The 18,254-nt window shown below is 49.4% G+C and overlaps 1 protein-coding gene across 1 annotated transcript in view; it reads right to left on the bottom strand.

The window, feature by feature from the left end:
• LOC121866175 (BAI1-associated protein 3-like) overlaps positions 1-18,254 on the bottom strand; it is a 276,581-nt gene that overhangs the window by 71,371 nt on the left and 186,956 nt on the right. The window contains 2 exon segments of the mRNA XM_042365779.1: positions 4,500-4,590; positions 5,893-6,005. Of these exon segments, the coding sequence (XP_042221713.1) occupies positions 4,500-4,590; positions 5,893-6,005 (204 nt within the window).

Genomic DNA, 18,254 nt, shown 5'->3' on the forward strand with positions numbered 1-18,254 from the left:
CATTCTGAAAGGTTTAACACACACTGAAAGGTTTAACACACACTGAAAGGTTTAACACACACTGAAAGGTTTAACACACACTGAAAGGTTTAACACACACTGAAAGGTTTAACACATACTGAAAGGGTTAACACACACTGAAAAAGTTAACACATTCTGAAAGGTTTAACACATACTGAAAGGGTTAACACACACTGAAAAAGTTAACACATTCTGAAAGGTTTAACACACACTGAAAGGTTTAACACACACTGAAAGGTTTAACACACACTGAAAGGTTTAACACTACCACACTGAAAGGTTTAACACACACTGAAAGGTTTAACACACACTGAAAGGGTTAACACACACTGAAAGGTTTAACACACACTGAAAGGTTTAACACACACTGAAAGGTTTAACACACACTGAAAGGTTTAACACACACTGAAAGGTTTAACACACACTGAAAGGTTTAACACACACTGAAAGGTTTAACACACACTGAAAGGTTTAACACACACTGAAAGGGTTAACACACACTGAAAGGTTTAACACATACTGAAAGGTTTAACACACACTGAAAGGTTTAACACACACTGAAAGGTTTAACACACACTGAAAGGTTTAACACACACTGAAAGGTTTAACACACACTGAAAGGTTTAACACACACTGAAAGGGTTAACACACACTGAAAGGGTTAACACACACTGAAAGGGTTAACACACACTGAAAGGGTTAACACACACTGAAAGGTTTAACACACACTGAAAGGTTTAACACACACTGAAAGGTTTAACACACACTGAAAGGGTTACTACACACTGAAAGGTTTAACACACACTGAAGGTTTAACACACACTGAAAGGTTTAACACACATAGAAAGGTTTAACACACACTGAAAGGTTTAACACACACTGAAAGGTTTAACACACACTGAAAGGTTTAAAATACGGTAGTGAAGTTGTTAGTATCCTTTTGTTTACACCAGGTAATATCCTCTTGGTCCTGAGGAATAAGTTTATGGCTTTTGTATTGACAGAAATGCGGAGGTTTACGGTGTTCCTTTAGTTCTTCCCTCCTCCCTCTCTCCCCCTTTCTCTCTCTCTCTCTTTCTCTTTCGCTCTCTTTCTCTCTCTATCCTTCCTTACCTACCCACCCATCTCGTTCTTGTTTACTTATATTTTTATACTTTATTCCCCCGAGTTTTCTTCATCTACAGATACATTCATCTATCTATCTATCTATCTATCTATCTATCTATCTATCTATATCCCTCCATCTACCTACCTATCTATCTATCTATCTCTTCCATTTTCCTTCGTCATTATTTCCAGATCAATCATCATCATCCGTCCAATTTCTCTCTTTCTCTCCTATCTCTTTCCTCCCCCCTCTCTCTCTCTCCTTAATGAATGTTCTCTAACTTTCCTCCTCCACATCCATCACCCCTCAGGTCGGGTCCAATACCAAGGAATTAATATGTACGACTATAGAAGTTTTAATGAGAGAGAAAACTACAGGGTGTGTGTGTGTGTGTATATATATATATATATATATATATATATATATATATATATATATATATATATATATATATATATATATATATATACAGGTAAGGATTATATATATATGGAGTAAAACTACATATACAGGTGCAGGCATATATAGGTAGAGATACAGGTAAAACTACATATACAGGTACAGAGTATATGTACAGAATTATATACAGGTAGAGTTACAGGTAGAACTACACATACAGGTACAGGTATATATACAGGTACAGGTAAATATACAGGTAAGGTTACAGGTAAAACTACATTTACAGGAACAGGTATATATACAGGTAGGGGTACAGGTAGCACTACATATACAGGTACAGGTATATATACAGGTACAGGTAAATATACAGGTAGAGTTACAGGTAAAACTACATATACAGGTACAGGTACATATACAGGTAGGGGTACAGGTAGAACTACATATACAGGTACAGGTACATATACAGTTATACAGGTAAGAATACAGGTGGGGGTACTAGGGGACAGTATAAGTGGTTAGTGCCTCAGATCGTCAATGGTGGCAGAACTCATTTGCAATTTCCTTCCCGGTTGTCTAGTTCCTGATGAATTACCGACTTAATTGGTGCTCCGAGGCGCCTCTATAAGGGTGCACCAGGCAAGAGGAGCAGAGTTGGAACAATCACACCTTTTTAAATCAATTACAGTTACAGTACATATACAAATAACGCACCTGAATTTTTAATTACAATTACAATAACATTTCAAATGTTCAATTGCATTTCAATTACAACTTGAAAATCAAAAGTTCAATTACAATACAAGATTCTACATGCTAGCTCACCCTTTGAAAAGAAAACCGCCATGCTGTCTAGTTATAAGGGTGAGATGATGAATGTTTCACTTAAAACTATTGTGAAAAAAGCAGACATAGGCTATCAAGATTCCAGTGCAGTCCATGTATACTGAAAGTTACACATAATATTTACAAGCGGGAGTTTTCAAATAATTCACCATTGCACATTACTATTAACAATGATCGGAGAGAAGCGATACCAAGTTGGGCCTGTTGGCTGTGAAATAATTTCCAGCAATGCTGAAAACTCGCTAGGATGGAGCAGATGTTGCAGTACACCCCATCAGCTCCCTTGCCAGGTTCTTCAGTGGGTGCAAAGCTGGGGTCACTTCTTTCCAGTCGAGCATTGGATTACTTGAAAATGGGATAGTTCCTTCTTCCACATATTGTCTCAACAACAGACTCACTGAACTTCCTCCTGATGTTCGATGATTTTGTGGCCTAGTTAAAGATGGTGGTATGGAGGAGAAAATTCTGGGTCTTTTGATAAGATAATCCTTCTGCTAGATCATCTTTGTCATGTTCTTCCTCTGTTGACCCCTCCTGAACTGTCCCCGATTCTTCCATTTCCTTGATATTAATCAGTACCTGGTCCTTCTGCTCCTGTGCCGACAGCTAGTCCAGTTTGAACCTAGGATTAAGAAAAACCGCTACTCGAACATGCCCTCATTTCTATGTATGGGTCCAACATTTTTTCACAGAGTCAAGCAGGACTCTAGCCGAAGGTACACAGAACTGCAATTGGCTGTTGCTCAAAGACCCAGATCTAAGTAGATGCTCCAGTGAATGTTTAAGTCCCAGAATCACTGGTCCAGTGGCAGATATAATTACCTTCTTCTGCCCCTCCACAACTTCCATGGCCTCTTGAAAAGGTTCAAGGACACTGACAAGCTCCTTCAAGGCAGAATCTCCATTGGTATAAATTATTTTCCTTTTTCTCTCTCTGGGACAGAAGATCAGCTGCAGTATTTACCTCTACAGGATTCTTGAGTAAAGATTTCACCATTTTCAATTGTGAATTCTATCGCGTCGCATTTTCTGTCTGGAGAACAATCCCTTTAGATCGAAGGTATGAAGCAGCTACTGTTGACTTTCGAATTGAGTTGACCAATGATGCAACTTTCTGAAGTGTTGATGAAAGAAGTGAAGTTTTAACATCTGGGTGAGTAAACCCATCCTTCACACACAGTTGCTGAAGTGTGCAAAGCAACCCATTCTTTGAGGGAGGAATGACAGAACATCTTCTCAGCTAATATCTTCTTGAAGGATGTTGGGGTCACCTCCTGAATCTTCATCCTCTGTTTGTTCCTGATCCGTGTAGAAACTTGGCAGGGACAGGTCAAAAGCTTTCACTATGGAAGATGCATTATAATGCAGATAATTATCTGCAACCACTTTCTTGACTTTTCCTTGAATGCTCGGGGGACTGAGTTCACAATTACAATTAAATTACAATTACATGATTATCATTTCAATTACAATTATAATTACAATTAACTGATAACTTTCTAAATTACAATTACAATTACAATTCCTATTTTTTGTAATTAATTACATTTCAATTAAATTCATCTTATTACTCCAACCCTGAAGAGGAGGAGGGACTTAATGGAGCCCCAAACAGCGAAGGGATGGATGGAGGTTAATGGCGGCTCAGGTAGAGAGGTGAAGGGAAGTGAAAGTGCATCAGGTAAGCAGAATGGTAATGGCTTGTTAATGGTGCACAAGGTAGGGGAGGGGAAGAGGGACTTAATGGTGAAGCAGGTAGATAGGATGGTGAATCTTCTTTAATGGTGCACCAGGTAGATTACTATAAGATTTAAATGGTGCTACAGATATACTTACAGGTACAGTTAAGAGGTACAGTTAGTTGCAATTAGAGTTACAGGTACATTTACAGGTATAATCAAAGGTACAGTTACAGTTTCAACTATAATTACAGGTAAAGGTGTACATTTGCAGTTACAGGTAGAGATGCAGGTACAGGTAAATTACAGTTCCATTTAGATATACAGGTAGAGCAACAAACACATACAGACAAAAGTACAGTTACAGACAGGTTCAGTTACAGGTAGAAATACAGTACAAGTACAGGTAAATTACAGTTACAAGTAGAGATACAGGTACAGTGACCTACCTTGAACTTGGTCAGCTCGTGTCGAAGAAATATGGTGATAATTTGGTCATGCTGTCGAGCTTCCGCCCACACCTCATCCTCCGACGTGCCTCTGTGGGGGAGAAGGAGGGAGAGTGAGGGAGAGTGTGGGGGAGTGACAGGGTGGGAGAGTAGGAGCGAGGGAGAGTGGGGGAAGGGGAGAATGAGAGAATAGGGAGGTGAGGTGAGAGTGAGGTGTGGGGTGACAGGGGTGGGAGGAGTGGGAGGAGGTGTGGGGAAGGGAGGAGGAGGAGGAGGGATAATGAGGGGGTATGGGAGGGTGAGGGAGGTGAGGAGAGTGGTGAGGAGAAAATGGGGCAGGGGTGGGAGAGAGGTGGTGGTCAGGGAGAATGGGAGGTGAGGGGTGAGAGAGGGTATAACTTACCTGTCCTCGTGGGTATAACTAACCTGTCTCGTAGGTATACTAACCTATCCTCGTGGGTAGAACTTATCTGTCCTCATGGGTATAACTAACCTGTCCTTCTGGGTATAACTAACCTATCCTCGTGGGTATAACTTACCTGTCCTCGTAGGTATAACTAACCTGTCCTCGCGAGTATAACTAACCTTTCCTCGTTAGTATAACTAACCTGTCCTCGTGGGCATAACTAACATGTCCTCGTGACTATAACTAACCTATCCTCGTGGGTATAACTTACCTGTCCTCGTAGGTATAACTTACCTGTCTCGTGTGTATATAACTTGTCATCGTGGGTATAACTTACCTGTCCTCGCAGACATAATTAACCTGTCTCGTGGGTATAACTAACCTGTCCTCGTGCATAACTAACCTGTCCTCGTAGGTATAACTAACCTGTCCTCGTGGGTATAACTAACTTGTCCCCGTGGGTATAACTAACCTGTCTCGTGGGCGATAACTAACCTGTCCTCGTGGGTATAACACCTGTCCTCGTAGGTATAACTAACCTGTCCTCGTGGGCATAACTAACCTGTCCTCGTAGGTATAACTAACCTGTCCTCGTGGGTATAACTAACGTCCATGGTATAACTAACCTGTCTCGTGGGTATAACTAACTTGTCCCGTGGGTATAACTAACCTGTCCTAGTGGGCATAACTAACCTGTCCTCGTGGGTATAACTAACTTATCCTCGTGGGTACAACTTATCTGTCCTCATGGGTATAACCAACCTGTCCTCGTAGGTATAACCTTGTCATCGTGGTATAACTTACTGTCTCCTTGGACATAATTAACCTGTCCTCGTGGGTATAACTAACCTGTCATCGTGGGCATAACTAATCTGTCCTCGTAGGTATAACTAACCTGTCCTCGTGGGTATAACTAACTTGTCATCGTGGGTATAACTAACCTGTCCTAGTGGGCATAACTAACCTTTCCTCGTGAGTATAACTAACCTGTCCTCGCGGGTAGAGAGCCACATCTTCAGGTTTATTTGACCTTGTATGTTGGAGCGGTGTGAACGACCCTCCAGCGGATACCACTTGTCCACACCGATGCTGGGAATGTCCTGAGCACAAGAGAACACACGGGGGTATTAGGACATGTATTGTATATGACATTTCTTCTCTCGATGGACATGGCTATAGAAATATTACATTATCTCGATCTATCAGAGATATCTTGGCGGTGTGTGTGTGTGTGTGTGTGTGTGTGTCTGTCACGTATGGTGTGGGAGGATGGTGACCACAGCTTCCTCACTTATGAGTTGCCGGCCATCATCTACCACACACTCACTCGGCCTGGTCACACCCTCTCCCTCCCCTACAGTTAAAACAAACTACCTTTTTCCAATACACGAGCTTTTAATCCATAATATAGATAAATATTTACATTAATCACTAAAGGAATTAAGACATGAACTATCACTGAGATCTGACACTGTCCATCGTAAGATAATCGTAAATTAAATTGATCAGGAAGAGTTATATTATTAACTTCATATTGAAAAAAAGACGAATGATAAACATGTAAACTAACAGCTTAAAGATTCTCAGTTTAAAATGAGAACGAAGGAGAAATATTAAATAAGTTGTTGTGTTATTGAGGTAATTATAAACCTTAGTGTGTATCTTAAGAGCTATATGGTGCATTTACTGTGTATTGAAACTAAGTCCCAAGACAGATAAAACTAGGATGTCTGTCTGTCTGTCTGTCTGTCTCCTGTCTGTCTGTCTGTCTGTCTGTCTGTCTGTCGTTTCTTCTCTTCAGTTATTTTTTTCACTGTCTCTTTTTAACTTCCCTTTCGTTCTAACCCAACGTAGCGTAACACCAACGTAACGTAACGTAACGTAACGTAACCTAACCCTATCATAAACTAACTTAACTTTACCTAACTCAAACAGATAGTTGTCAATACATAATTAATCGGATTCAGTTTCGTATCCACATTTTCAATAGCTTACTTTATTAAATCCTCTAAATTCCTCTTGACGTGAGGCACTTCTCAGGTAATCGTATTGAGTGGTTGTCAGTGGATGATAAATGGTACAGTTTTGTCACAGTTTTATATTTTGGTGCATAGTTTGGTAGAGATCGTGTTGTTAGGAAATAAATTGTGGTTTCTCTTTTGTGTGTTTTGCGTGACAGGTCCAGGCCGGATCATGTACTACAGGTTAAATCCCCGTCAGCCAATTTCAGCGTGGCATGTTTCCCTTGTAACATTATACCGAGCGACCTTTCACCTCTGCCCCCTGATGCCCGGCCTATCTGTCTGTTCGGGGATCGGTGATAGAAGCGGTACCGTTCTTGCCTCGCAAGCGAGATGTCACGGGTTCGATTCCCGGGCCGGTGGAAGTTGTTTGGACTTACTTCCTAGCCCCCATTAGTCCCTGTTCACCTAGCAGTAAAGTAGGTACCTGTTGTAAGTCGAGTTGCGAATTCGTATTCAGGGAAAGTTGATGGGCTTCCAATAACTTGATGGCATAAACCACTGACTCTTCGGGCTTCTACGCCCTTGACTCATGAGACATAAAGGCAAAGCTAGACTTAGCATGCTTCCCTGATGGGCGCTGTAAACGCTTCTGCGCTTCACCTTACACAAGGATGTAGGGGGGTGCCCAATAAATAAATAAAAAAATAAAAAAATCTGTCTGTTCCTCTACATACAGGTTTTATAATTTACGTATTTATCTGTCTATCTGTCTGTCTGTCTGTCTGTGTCTGTCTGTCTCTGTGTGTGTTCCTATACTCATGTGTCATCTAATTTATCAATATCTCTAAGTGTTTATATTATAACTAGCTTAAAACACAACAGAAAAACTCCTTAAATTTAACAAGAAATAAACATAGGCAATAAAAACAGGAACAAAAGTTAACATTCATCACAGGTGTTGCCAGGTGTTGTTTTTATATACAAGTGAAAGAATAAAAGAAAATGAACCCAAATTAGTAGGAGTGGGGTGAGAGGTTCCCCCTTTGTCAATCAGTAAGAGACGCCCAGACAAAAATACACACACTCTTTCTCGTTAGTGTTGGCCGCCATATTACTAACACTTCAACACACTTTGTGATGTATTGAGAAAAAGTGAAAAAAAGTGATGAAATTGATGCACGTCAAAAACAAATGAAGAATAATCAGTAATTAAATCGAAGTACTGATGCGTATTGTACAATGATATGTGACTGAATGATAAAAAAAATAGAATAGTCAAGGCATAAAAGGTCAATAAATACAATAAGTATAGATAAAATAAAAGAAACAATAAATGAATGAACTGATGAACGTACGAAACAAAGGAACAAACGGACGTAAGAACGGAAGCTTCCCAAGTGAATAGCCAATTAAATCTGTTTCTCCCAGGACGGACGAGTCAACTTCCGCCTCGGACATATTTCCTGACTCTATTTCCTATTTCAAACTAAGCAGATTACACCCACACCCATTCCCCTTCCAGCTCCCCCTCCATTGAGACCTCCACCTCCCCCCTCCCTTGAGACCCTCCACCTTCCCCCTCCTTGAGACACCTCCCACCTCCCTCCTTGAGGCCCTCACCTCCCCCCCCCTCTGAGACCCTCCACCTCCCCCCCTCTGAGACCCTCCACCTCCCCCTCCCTTGAGACCCTCCACCACCCCCTCCTTTGAGACCCTCCAACTCCTCCCTCCCTTAGACCCTCCACCTCCCCTCCCCTCCCCAGACCCTCCACCTCCCCCTCCCTTGAGACCCTCCAACTCCCCCTCACCGAGACCCTCACCTCCCTCCTCCCTTGAGAGACCCTCCACCTATCCCCCTCCCTTGAGGACCCTCCACCTCTCCCCTCCCTTGAGACCCTCCCCCCCCCTCCCTTGAGTCCCCCCTCTCGCCTCCTTGAACCATCACCTGTCCCCTCCCTTGAACCTTCCACCACCTCCATTGAGACCCTCCACCTCGCCCTCCCCTTGAGACCCTCCACCTCCCCCCTCCCTTGAGACCCTCCACCTCCCCTCCCCTTGGACCCTCCCTCCCCCTCCCTTGAGACCCTCCACCTCCCCCTCCTTGAGACCTCCACCTCCCCCTCCCCTTGAGACCCTCCACCTCTCCCCTCCTGAGACCCTCCACCTCTCGCCTTCCTGAGAACCTCCACCTCTCCCCTCCCCTTGAGACCATCCACCTCTCCCCTCCTTGAGACCTCCACCTCCCCTCCTTGAAGACCCTCCACCTCCCCCCCTCCTTGGGACCCTCCACCTCCCCCCTCCCTGAGACCATCCACCTCTCCCTCCTTGCCTCCACCTCCTTGAGACCATCCACCTCCCCCCTCCTTGAGACCCTCCACCTCCTCTCCCCTCCTTGAGACCCTCCCACCTCCCCCCTCCCTTGAGACCTCCACCTCTCCCCTCCCTTAGAGACCCTCCACCCTCTCGCCCTCCTTGAGAACCTCCACCTCCCCTCTGAGACTCTCCTCCCCCTCACTTGAGACCCTCCACCTCCCCCCTCCCGTTTGAGACCCTCCACCTCTCCCCTCCCCTTAGACCCTCCACCTTCCCCTCCCTTGAGACATCCCTTCCCCTCCCTGAGACTCTCCCACCTCCCCCTCCTTGAGAGACCCTCCCTCCCCTCCCACCCTTGAGACCATCCCTTCCCCTCCCTTGAGACCTCCACCTCTCGCCCTCCCCTTGGGACTCTCCACCTCTCCCCTCCCTTGAGACCCTCCACCTCCCTCCCACCCTTGAGACCATCCACCTCTCCCTCCTTGAGAGCCCTCCACCCCTTTCTCCTCCCTTGAGACCATCCACCCTTCCCCTCCCTTGAGACCCTCCACCTCTCGCCCTCCCTTGAGACCTCCCACCTCTCCCCCCCTTGGGGCCTACCTCCTCCACCCAGGACCATCCACCTCTCCCCCTCCTTGAGACCCTCCACCTTTCTCCTCCCCTTGAGACCATCCACCTTCCCTCCCTTGAGACCCTCCACCTCTCCCCTCCCTTGAGACCCTCCACCTCTCCTTCCTTGAGACCCTCCACCTCTCCCCTCCTTGAGACCCTCCACCTCTCCCTTCTTGAGACCCTCCACCTCTCCCTCCCTTGAGACCCTTCACCTCTCCCTTCCCTTGAGACCCTCCACCTCTCCCCTTCCTTGGCCCTCCACACTCCCTCCCTCCGCCAGACCTCACCTCTCCTCCTTGGGGCCCTCCACTCCCTCCCTCCCCTTGAGCCTCCCTCTCCCTCCCTTGAGACCCTCCCTCCTCCCCCCGTGAGACCCTCCACCTCCCTCCCTCATGAGACCCTCCCACCTCCCCTCCACCGAGGGCCCTCCCCCCTCCCCTCCCCTTGGACCCTCCACCTCCCTCCCCATGAGCCTCCTCCCCCCTCCCAGGGCCCTCCTCTCCCTCCTTGAGAATCCTCCATCCTCCCTCCTTGGACCCTCCACCTCCCCCTTCCTTGAGAGACCCTCACCTCTCCCACCCCTCCCGTCACCCCTCCCACTTCTCCCCCCACCCTCTCCCCCCCACCCTCTCCCCCACCCCTCTCCCCTACCCCTCTCCCTACCCCTTCTCCCCCACCCCTCTTCCCCCCTCTCCCCACCCTTCTCCCCCACCCCTCTCCTCACCCCTCCTCCCCCCTCTCCCCCACCCCTCTCCCCCACCTCTCTCCCTCCCACCTTCTTCCCCCACCCCTCCCCCCCTTCTCCCCCCTCTCCCTCCCACCTTCTCCCCACCCTTCTCCCCCACCCTTCTCCCCCACTCCTCTCCCCACCCTCTCCCCACCCTTCTCCCCCCACCCTTCTCCCCCCACCCTCTCCCCACCCCTCTCCACCCACCTCTCCCCCCACCCCCTTTCCCCACCCCTTCCCTCCACCCTCTCCTCCCCTCTCTCTCCACCCCTCTCTCTCCCCCACCCTCTCCCCCACCCCTCTCCCTCCTCTCCCCACCCCTCTCCCCACCCTTCTCCCCCACCCTTCTCCCCCCACCCCTCCTCACCCTCTCTCCCCACCTCTCCCCACCCTTCTCCACCCACCCTCCTCCCCCCACCCTCCCTACCCACCTTCTCTACCCTTCTCCCCACCCCTCTCCCCATCCTTCTCCCCACCCTTCTCCCCCCACCCTCTCCCCCCACCCTCCCACCCTCCTCCCCCACCCCTCTCCCTCCCCCCACCCTCTCCCCACCCTTCTCCCCCCCACCCTTCTCCCCACCCATTTCCCCACCCTCTCCCCCACCCTTCTCCCCTTTCCCACCCTTCCCACCCTCTCCTCCTTCTCCCCCTCTCCCACCCCTCTCCCCACCCTTCTCCCCCACCCTCTCCCCACCCCTCTCCCCCACCCTTCTCCCCCACCTTCTCCCCACCCCTCTCCTCTCTCCCCACCCCTCTCCCCACCTCTCCCCCATCCCTCCCTCCACCCCTCTCTCCCTCCTCCCCACCCCTCACCCCCTTCCCCACCCCCCCTTCCTCCACCCCTCTCCCTCCACCTCTCCCCCCCACTCTCCCCCACCCCTCCCCCTCCACCCCTCTCCTCACCTTCCTCCCCCCACCCTTCTCCCACCCCTCTCCCCCACCCTTCTCCCCCCACCCCCTCTCCCCACCCTCTCTACCCCTCCTCCACCCTCTCTCCCCCCACCCTCTCCCCACCCCTCTCCCCATCCCTCTCCTCCCACCCCCTCTCTCCCCACCCCTCCCCAACCCCTCTCCACCCCCCTTCCTCCACCTCTCCCTCCCCTCTCTCCCCCCCCTCTCCACCACCCCTCCCCACCCCTCTCCTCCACCTTCTCCCCCACCCTTCTCCCCACCCCTCTCCCCACCCTTCTCCCCCCACCCCCCTCCCCCACCCCTCTCCCCCACCTTCTCCCCCACCCCTCTCCCCCTCCCCCACCCCTCTCCCCCCACCCTCACCCACCTCTCCCCACCCTTCTCCCCACCCTTCTCCCCTCTTTCTCCCCACCCATCTTCCCCTCCCATCTTCCCACCCTCCCCCACCTTCTCCCCCCACCCTCTCCCACCTCTCCTCCCCCCTCCCCCACCACCCCCTCCTCCACCCCTCCCCTCCCCACCTCATTCTGTTAGACTACAATTTCTCCTCTCCTTTGATGACGTCAGGAATAGCTTCTACCACTATGCATAAGGGTTATCTGTCTATCTATCTATCTATCTATCTATCTATGTATCTATCATGTATCTATCTATCTATCTATCTATGTCTATCTGTCTGTCTATCAGTCTGTCTGTCTGTCTGTCTGTCTGTCTATGAATAATTTTCCGTATTTTATATCATAAGAAAAAAAATAAGTGGGTTTAAAATTTTTCTCAGTAAGTGTATTCACTAATCCTTCCCCTCACCCCTCTTTCCTCCTCCTTCCTCCCTCACCCTATTTCCTCCCTCCCCTTCCTCCCCCTCACCCCTTCTCTCCTCCACCCCCCCTTCTTCACATCGCCCCCTCTTGCTCACCCCTCTGCATCTCTCCTCACTCACCTCCTCTTCCCCTAACACCTCTTCCCCCTCTCGCCTCTTCCTCCCCTGTCCTCTTCCTCCCCTCTCTCCTCTTCCTCCCCTGCTTCCTCCCCTAACACCTCTTCCTCCCCTCTCTCCTCTTCCTCCCCTGGCACCTCTTCCTCCCCTCTCTCCTCTTCCTCCCTCTTTCCTCTTCTTCTCCTCACCCCTCCTCCCCTGACACCTCTTCCTCCCCTCTCTCCTCTTCCTCCCCTGACACCTCTTCCTCCCTCTCTCCTCTTCCTCCCCTAGCACCTCTTCCTCCCTCTCTTCTCCCCTCTCTCCTCTTCTCTCCTCCCCTCCCTGACACCTCTTCATCCCCCTCTCCTCTTCTCTCCTCACCTCTTCATCCCCAGCCACCACTTCCTCCCCTCTCTCTTCTCCCCTCTCTTCCTCTCCTCACCTCTTCATCCCCTGCACCTCTTCCTCCCTCTCTCCTCTTCCTCCCCTGACACCTCTTCCTCCTCTCTCCTCTTCCTCCCCTCTCTCTTCCTCCCCTCTCTCCTCTTCCTCCCCTGACACCTCTTCCTCCCTCTTCATCCCCAGGCACCTCTTCCTCCCCCTCTCCTCTTCTCTCCCTCCCACCTTCATCCCCTGGCACTTCTTCCTCCCTCTCCTCTTCCTCCCCTGACACCTCTTCCTCCCCTCTCTCCTCTTTCTCCCCTGACACCTCTTCCTCCCCTCTCTCCCTCTTCATCCCCAGCTCCCCTTCCTCCCCTCTCCTCTTCCTCTCCTCACCTCTTCATCCCCCAGCTTCCTCCTCCCCCCCTCTCTCCTCTTCCCTCTCCTCACCTCTTCTTCCCCAGCACCTCTTCCCACCCCCCTCTCCTCTTCCTCTCCCCTTATCTTCATCCCCAAGCACCTCTTCCTCCCCTCTCTCCTCTTCCTCCCCTGACACCTCTTCCTCCCCCTCTCTCCTCTTCCTCTCTCCTCTTCATCCCAGGCACCTCTTCCTCCTCTCCTCTTCCTCTCCTCACCTCTTCATCCCCAGGCACCTCTTCTCCCCTCTCTCCCTCTTCCTCCCCAACACCTCTTCCTCCCTCTCTCCCTCTTCTTCTCCCTCACCCCTACTCCCATAGACACCTCTTCCTCCCCTCTCTCCTCTTCCCTACCCCCCTCTCCTCTTCCTCTCCCCACCTCTTCATCCCAGGCACCTCTTCCTCCCCTCTCTCTTCCTCCCCGACACCTCTTCCTCCTCTCTCTCCTCTTCCTCCCCTCTCCTCTTCCTCTCCTCACCCTCTTCATCCCCAACACCCTCTTCCTCCCCTCTCTCCTCTTCCTCCCGCGTACCTCTTCCTCCCCTCCTCTCCTCTTCCTCCCCCTCTCTCCCTCTTCCTCCCCTGACACCTCTTCCTCCCCTCTCTGCTCTTCTTCTCTCCCACCCCTCCTCCTCCCGACTACCTCTTCCTCCCCTCTCTCCTCTTCCTCCCCTTAGCACCTCTTCCTCCCCTCCTCCTCTTCTTCTCCTCCCCACCCCCTCCTCCCCTACACCTCTTCCTCCCCCTCTTTCCCCGTCCTCCCTGACCTCTTCCTCTCCTCACCTCTTCCTCCCTGGCACCTCTTCTCCTCCCTCTCCTCTTCTCCCCTGACACCTCTTCCTCCCCTCTCTCCTCCTTCCTCCCCTGACACCTCTTCCTCCCCTGACACCTCTTCCCTCCCTCTCTCCCTCTTTCCTCTCCTCCCTCAGCACCTCTTCCTCCCTCTCCTCTTCCTCCCTGGCACCTCTTCCTCCCCTCTTCCTCCTCTTCTTCCTCCCTGGCACCTCTTCTCCTCCCCTCTCCTCTTCCTCCCTGACACCTCTTCCTCCCCTCTCTCCTCTTCCTCCCTGACACCTCTTCTCCCCTGACACCTCTTCCTCCTGACACCTCTTCCCTCCCTCTCCTCTTCCTCCCCTGGCACTCTCTTCCTCCCTCTCCCTCTTTCCTCCCTGACACCTCTTCCTCTCCTCTTCCTCCCTGACACCTCTTCTCCCTGACACCTCTTCTCCTCCCCTGCACTCTTCTCCCTCCCCTAGACCTCTTCCTCCCCACAGGCACCTTCTCCCTGGCCCCTTTTCCTCCCCTAGCACCTCTTCCTCCCTGTGTACCTCTTTCCTCCCCAGGCACCTTTTTCCTCCCTGGCACCACTTCCTCCCCTGGCACCTCTTCCTCCCCAGGCACCTTTTCCTCTCCCTAGCACCTCCTCTTCCTCCCCTGGCACCTCTTCCTCCTCTGGCACCTCTTCCTCCCTCTCTCCTCTTCCTCCCTGACACCTCTTTTCCCCTCCTCCCTGGCACCTCTTCCTCCCCTAGTAACCTCTTCCTCCCACAGGCACCTCTTCCTCCCTAGGCACCTTTTTCCTCCCTGGCACCTCTTCCTCCCTGGCACCTCTTCCTCCTCTAACCTTCTCCCTCTCCTCTTCCTCCCCTCTGACACCTCTTCCTCCCTGACACCTCTTCCTCCCTCTCCTCTTTCCTCCCTCCTCTTCCTCCCTAGCACCTCTCCTCCCTCCTCTTCCTCCCTGGCACTTCTTCTCCTCTCTCTCTCTCTCTCTCCTCTTCTCCTCTCCCCCTGACACCTCCTCTCTCCTCCCTCTCCCTCTTCCTCCCTGACACCTCTTCCTCCCTGACACCTCCTCCTCCCCTCTCCTTCCTGGCAATCTCTTCCTCCCTCTCCTCTCCTCCTCTGGCATCTCTTCCTCCCTCTCTCCTCTTCCTCCCCTGACACCTCTTCCTCCCCTGACACCTCTTCCTCGCCTGGCACCTCTTTCCTCCCTGGCACCTCTTCCTCCCACAGGCACCTCTTCCTCCCACACACCTCTTCCTCCTGCCCCTTTTCTCCCTCTCTCCTCCCAGGCACCTTTTTCCTCCCTGGCACCACTTCCTCCCCTGGCACCTTCTTCCTCCCCAGGCACCTTTTCTCCCACACCTCTTCCCTCCCTGGCACCTCTTCCTCCCCTGGCACCTTTTCCTCCCTCTCACCTCTTCCTCCCCTGACACCTCTTTCCTCCCCTCTCCTCTCCCTGACACCTCTTCACCCCTCTCCCTCTTCCTCCCCTGACACCTCTTTCTCCCTCTCCTGGCACTCCTTTCCTCCCCTGGCACTCTTTCCTCCCAGGCACCTTTTCCTCCCTGCACCTTTTCCTCCTAGCACCTTTTCCTTCCCCACCTCTTCCTCCCCTGGCACCTCTTCCTCCCCAGGCACTTTTTTTCCTCCCTGGCAATCTTCCCTAGCACCTTTTCCTCCCCAGGCACCTTTTTCCTCCCCAGGCACCTCTTTCCTCCCTGGCACTCTTCCTCCTCTCTGGCACCTCTTCCTCCTCTCTCCTCTTTCCTCCTGACACCTTTTCCCTCCCCTGACACCTTTTTCCTCCCCTCTCTCCTCTTCCTCCCTGGCACCTCTTCCTTCCCAGGCACCTTTTTCCTCCCTGGCACCACTTCCTCCCTAGCACCTTTTCCCTCCCCAGGCACCTTTTCCTCCCCAGGCACTCTTCCTCCCCTGGCACCACTTCTCCCTGGCACTCTCCTGGCACCTCTTCCTCCCTGGCACCTCTTCCTCCTCTGGCACCTCTTCCTCCCTCTCTCTCCTTCTTCCTCCCCTGACACTCCTTCCTCTCTCCTTCTCCTCCCTGGCACCTTCCTCCTCCCAGGCACCTTTTCTCCCCTGGCACCTCTTCCTCCCTGGCACCTCTTCCTCCCCTGGCACCTCTTTCCTCCCCTCTCCTTCCTCCCTGACACCTCTTCCTCCCCTCCTCTTCCTCCCCTGGCACCTCTTCCTCCCCCTAACCCTCTTCTCCCCTGGCACCTCTTCTTCCCCTAACCTCTTCCTCCCCCCTCACAAGGAAGGAACTCCATTAATTTTCGTATAGACCAAAAATCCAATTAATTTTCTATCTAAGGAAAGGATTACCTGAGGAGGTCCTGTAGGATTCTTTTACTACGACTATGAGGGAGAGTCCCAGCTTATAGGATATCGGACCTGTTGGATATCTGATGTACGACTGGGTTCTGTAGGCTATCACACGTAAATCATTTATAGGGTCCATAGGATCCCAGAACTACCTCCTTAGGTCCTACAGGATATCAGAACTCCTTTTGGGTGTCTAAAGGATACCAGAACTCCATTTGTAGGTTTTAAAGAATACCAAACCTCCATAGTTAGATCCTATGGGATACGAATTCCTACTATCAGGTCTTATAGGATACTTGATCTCGGATTAAAGGAGCGAGGGATGGGGCCGCTGTGTCCTCCTCCTCAAAGACAGTCTGTCTTTTGATGTGGGCTGTAATATTTTTCTTTCTCGAGGATTAAGTCTGCAATGTAGCCCTCCAGGGGGAGTCTAGTAGAATCCTTCCCTCCATCCTTTTTTATCCTTCACTCTCCCTACTGTTCCTCCTTCCCTCCATCCTATTTTATCCTTCACTCTCCCTACTGTTCCTCCTTCGCTTTATCTTTCCTTCCCTCCATCCTATTTTATCCTTCACTCTCCCTACTGTTCCTCCTTCGCTTTATCTTTCCTTCCCTCCATCCTATTTTATCCTTCACTCTCCCTACTGTTCCTCCTTCCCTTTATCTTTCCTTCCCTCCACCCTTTTTTATCCTTCACTCTCCCTACTGTTCCTCCTTCCCTTTATCTTTCCTTCCCTCCACCCTTTTTTATCCTTCACTCTCCCTACTGTTCCTCCTTTCTTTTATCCTTCCCTCACTTCCTCACACCTTCCCTCCGCCTCTCTCTCTCTCTCCCCTTCTACTCCGTTTATCCTTTCTTCTTTCTCCTTCCTTTTATCTCTCTATGTCCCTCCCTCTTCTTCCTCCTTCCTATTGTCCTCTTCTCTCCTTTTTCTTCCTTCATTTCCACTCCATTCATCCCTCTCCCTATCTATCTCCCTCTTCATTTAACCCCTATTCCTTCCTCCCTCCCTCCCTCCCTCCAGAGAAAAAAAGAAATTAACATAAAACATAAAAAAGAAAGTTATGTCAGTGAAAGTTTATTTAGTCACCCAATTGAGGAAAGTTGTTGAGAGAGAGAGAGAGAGAGAGAGAGAGAGAGAGAGAGAGAGAGAGAGATAAGATAATAGAAAGAGTGAAAGTAAAACGTAAGAGAAGCGACCGAATATTAAAGGAAAAATAGAAAAATGTAAGAGAAAGGGGGAGAAAAAACGCGAGGAAAATTAGAAAGTGATAGAAGTAAGATAGAAAGCAAGATAGAGCAAAATAGAAAGTACAAAAGAAAGCAAGAGTAGCAAGATAGAGTAAAACAATATATTAAACGAAACAATATAGAAAGTAAAATAGAAAGTACAATGAAGGAAAACAAAATAAAAGATAAAGCAAGAGAAATTAAAGGAAAAAAAATAAATATTAAGCAAAATAGAAAATCTAATAAATTAGGAAAATGCAAAAATCAATGAACAGTAAAATAAAAGAGAATTAAATAAAACAAAATCAAACAAAACGAAAACAACAAATACTAGAAGAAAGTGAGAATAAATAAGTAAAAATAGAGATAAAAAAGATAAGATCAAACAAAAGAAAATCAAACAAGTAATAGATGTAAAAAAGAAGAAAGGTCAAAATAGAAAGTAAAGCGAAAAAATCAAAATAAAGTAAAAAAAAAAAATAGAAAGTGAAAATTAAGTAAAAAAAAAGTAAAAATAAAACAGAAAGTAAAAATAACAAATAAAAATAGCAGTAAAAACAGTAAAAATAGAAAGCAAAAAAGAAAAAATAGAAAGCATAACGAAAAAACAAAAATTAAAAAGTTTAACAAAAAAATATAAATAAAGTAAAAAAGAAAAGTCAAAATAGAAAGTAAAAAAAAATAGAAAGTAAAAAAAAAATACAAATAGAAAGAAAAAAAATAAAACCAAAGAAAGTTAGCCCCA

Source organism: Homarus americanus, unplaced genomic scaffold (assembly GCF_018991925.1).
Source record: "Homarus americanus isolate GMGI-L3 unplaced genomic scaffold, GMGI_Hamer_2.0 scaffold41267, whole genome shotgun sequence".
Taxonomy (NCBI): domain Eukaryota; kingdom Metazoa; phylum Arthropoda; class Malacostraca; order Decapoda; family Nephropidae; genus Homarus; species Homarus americanus.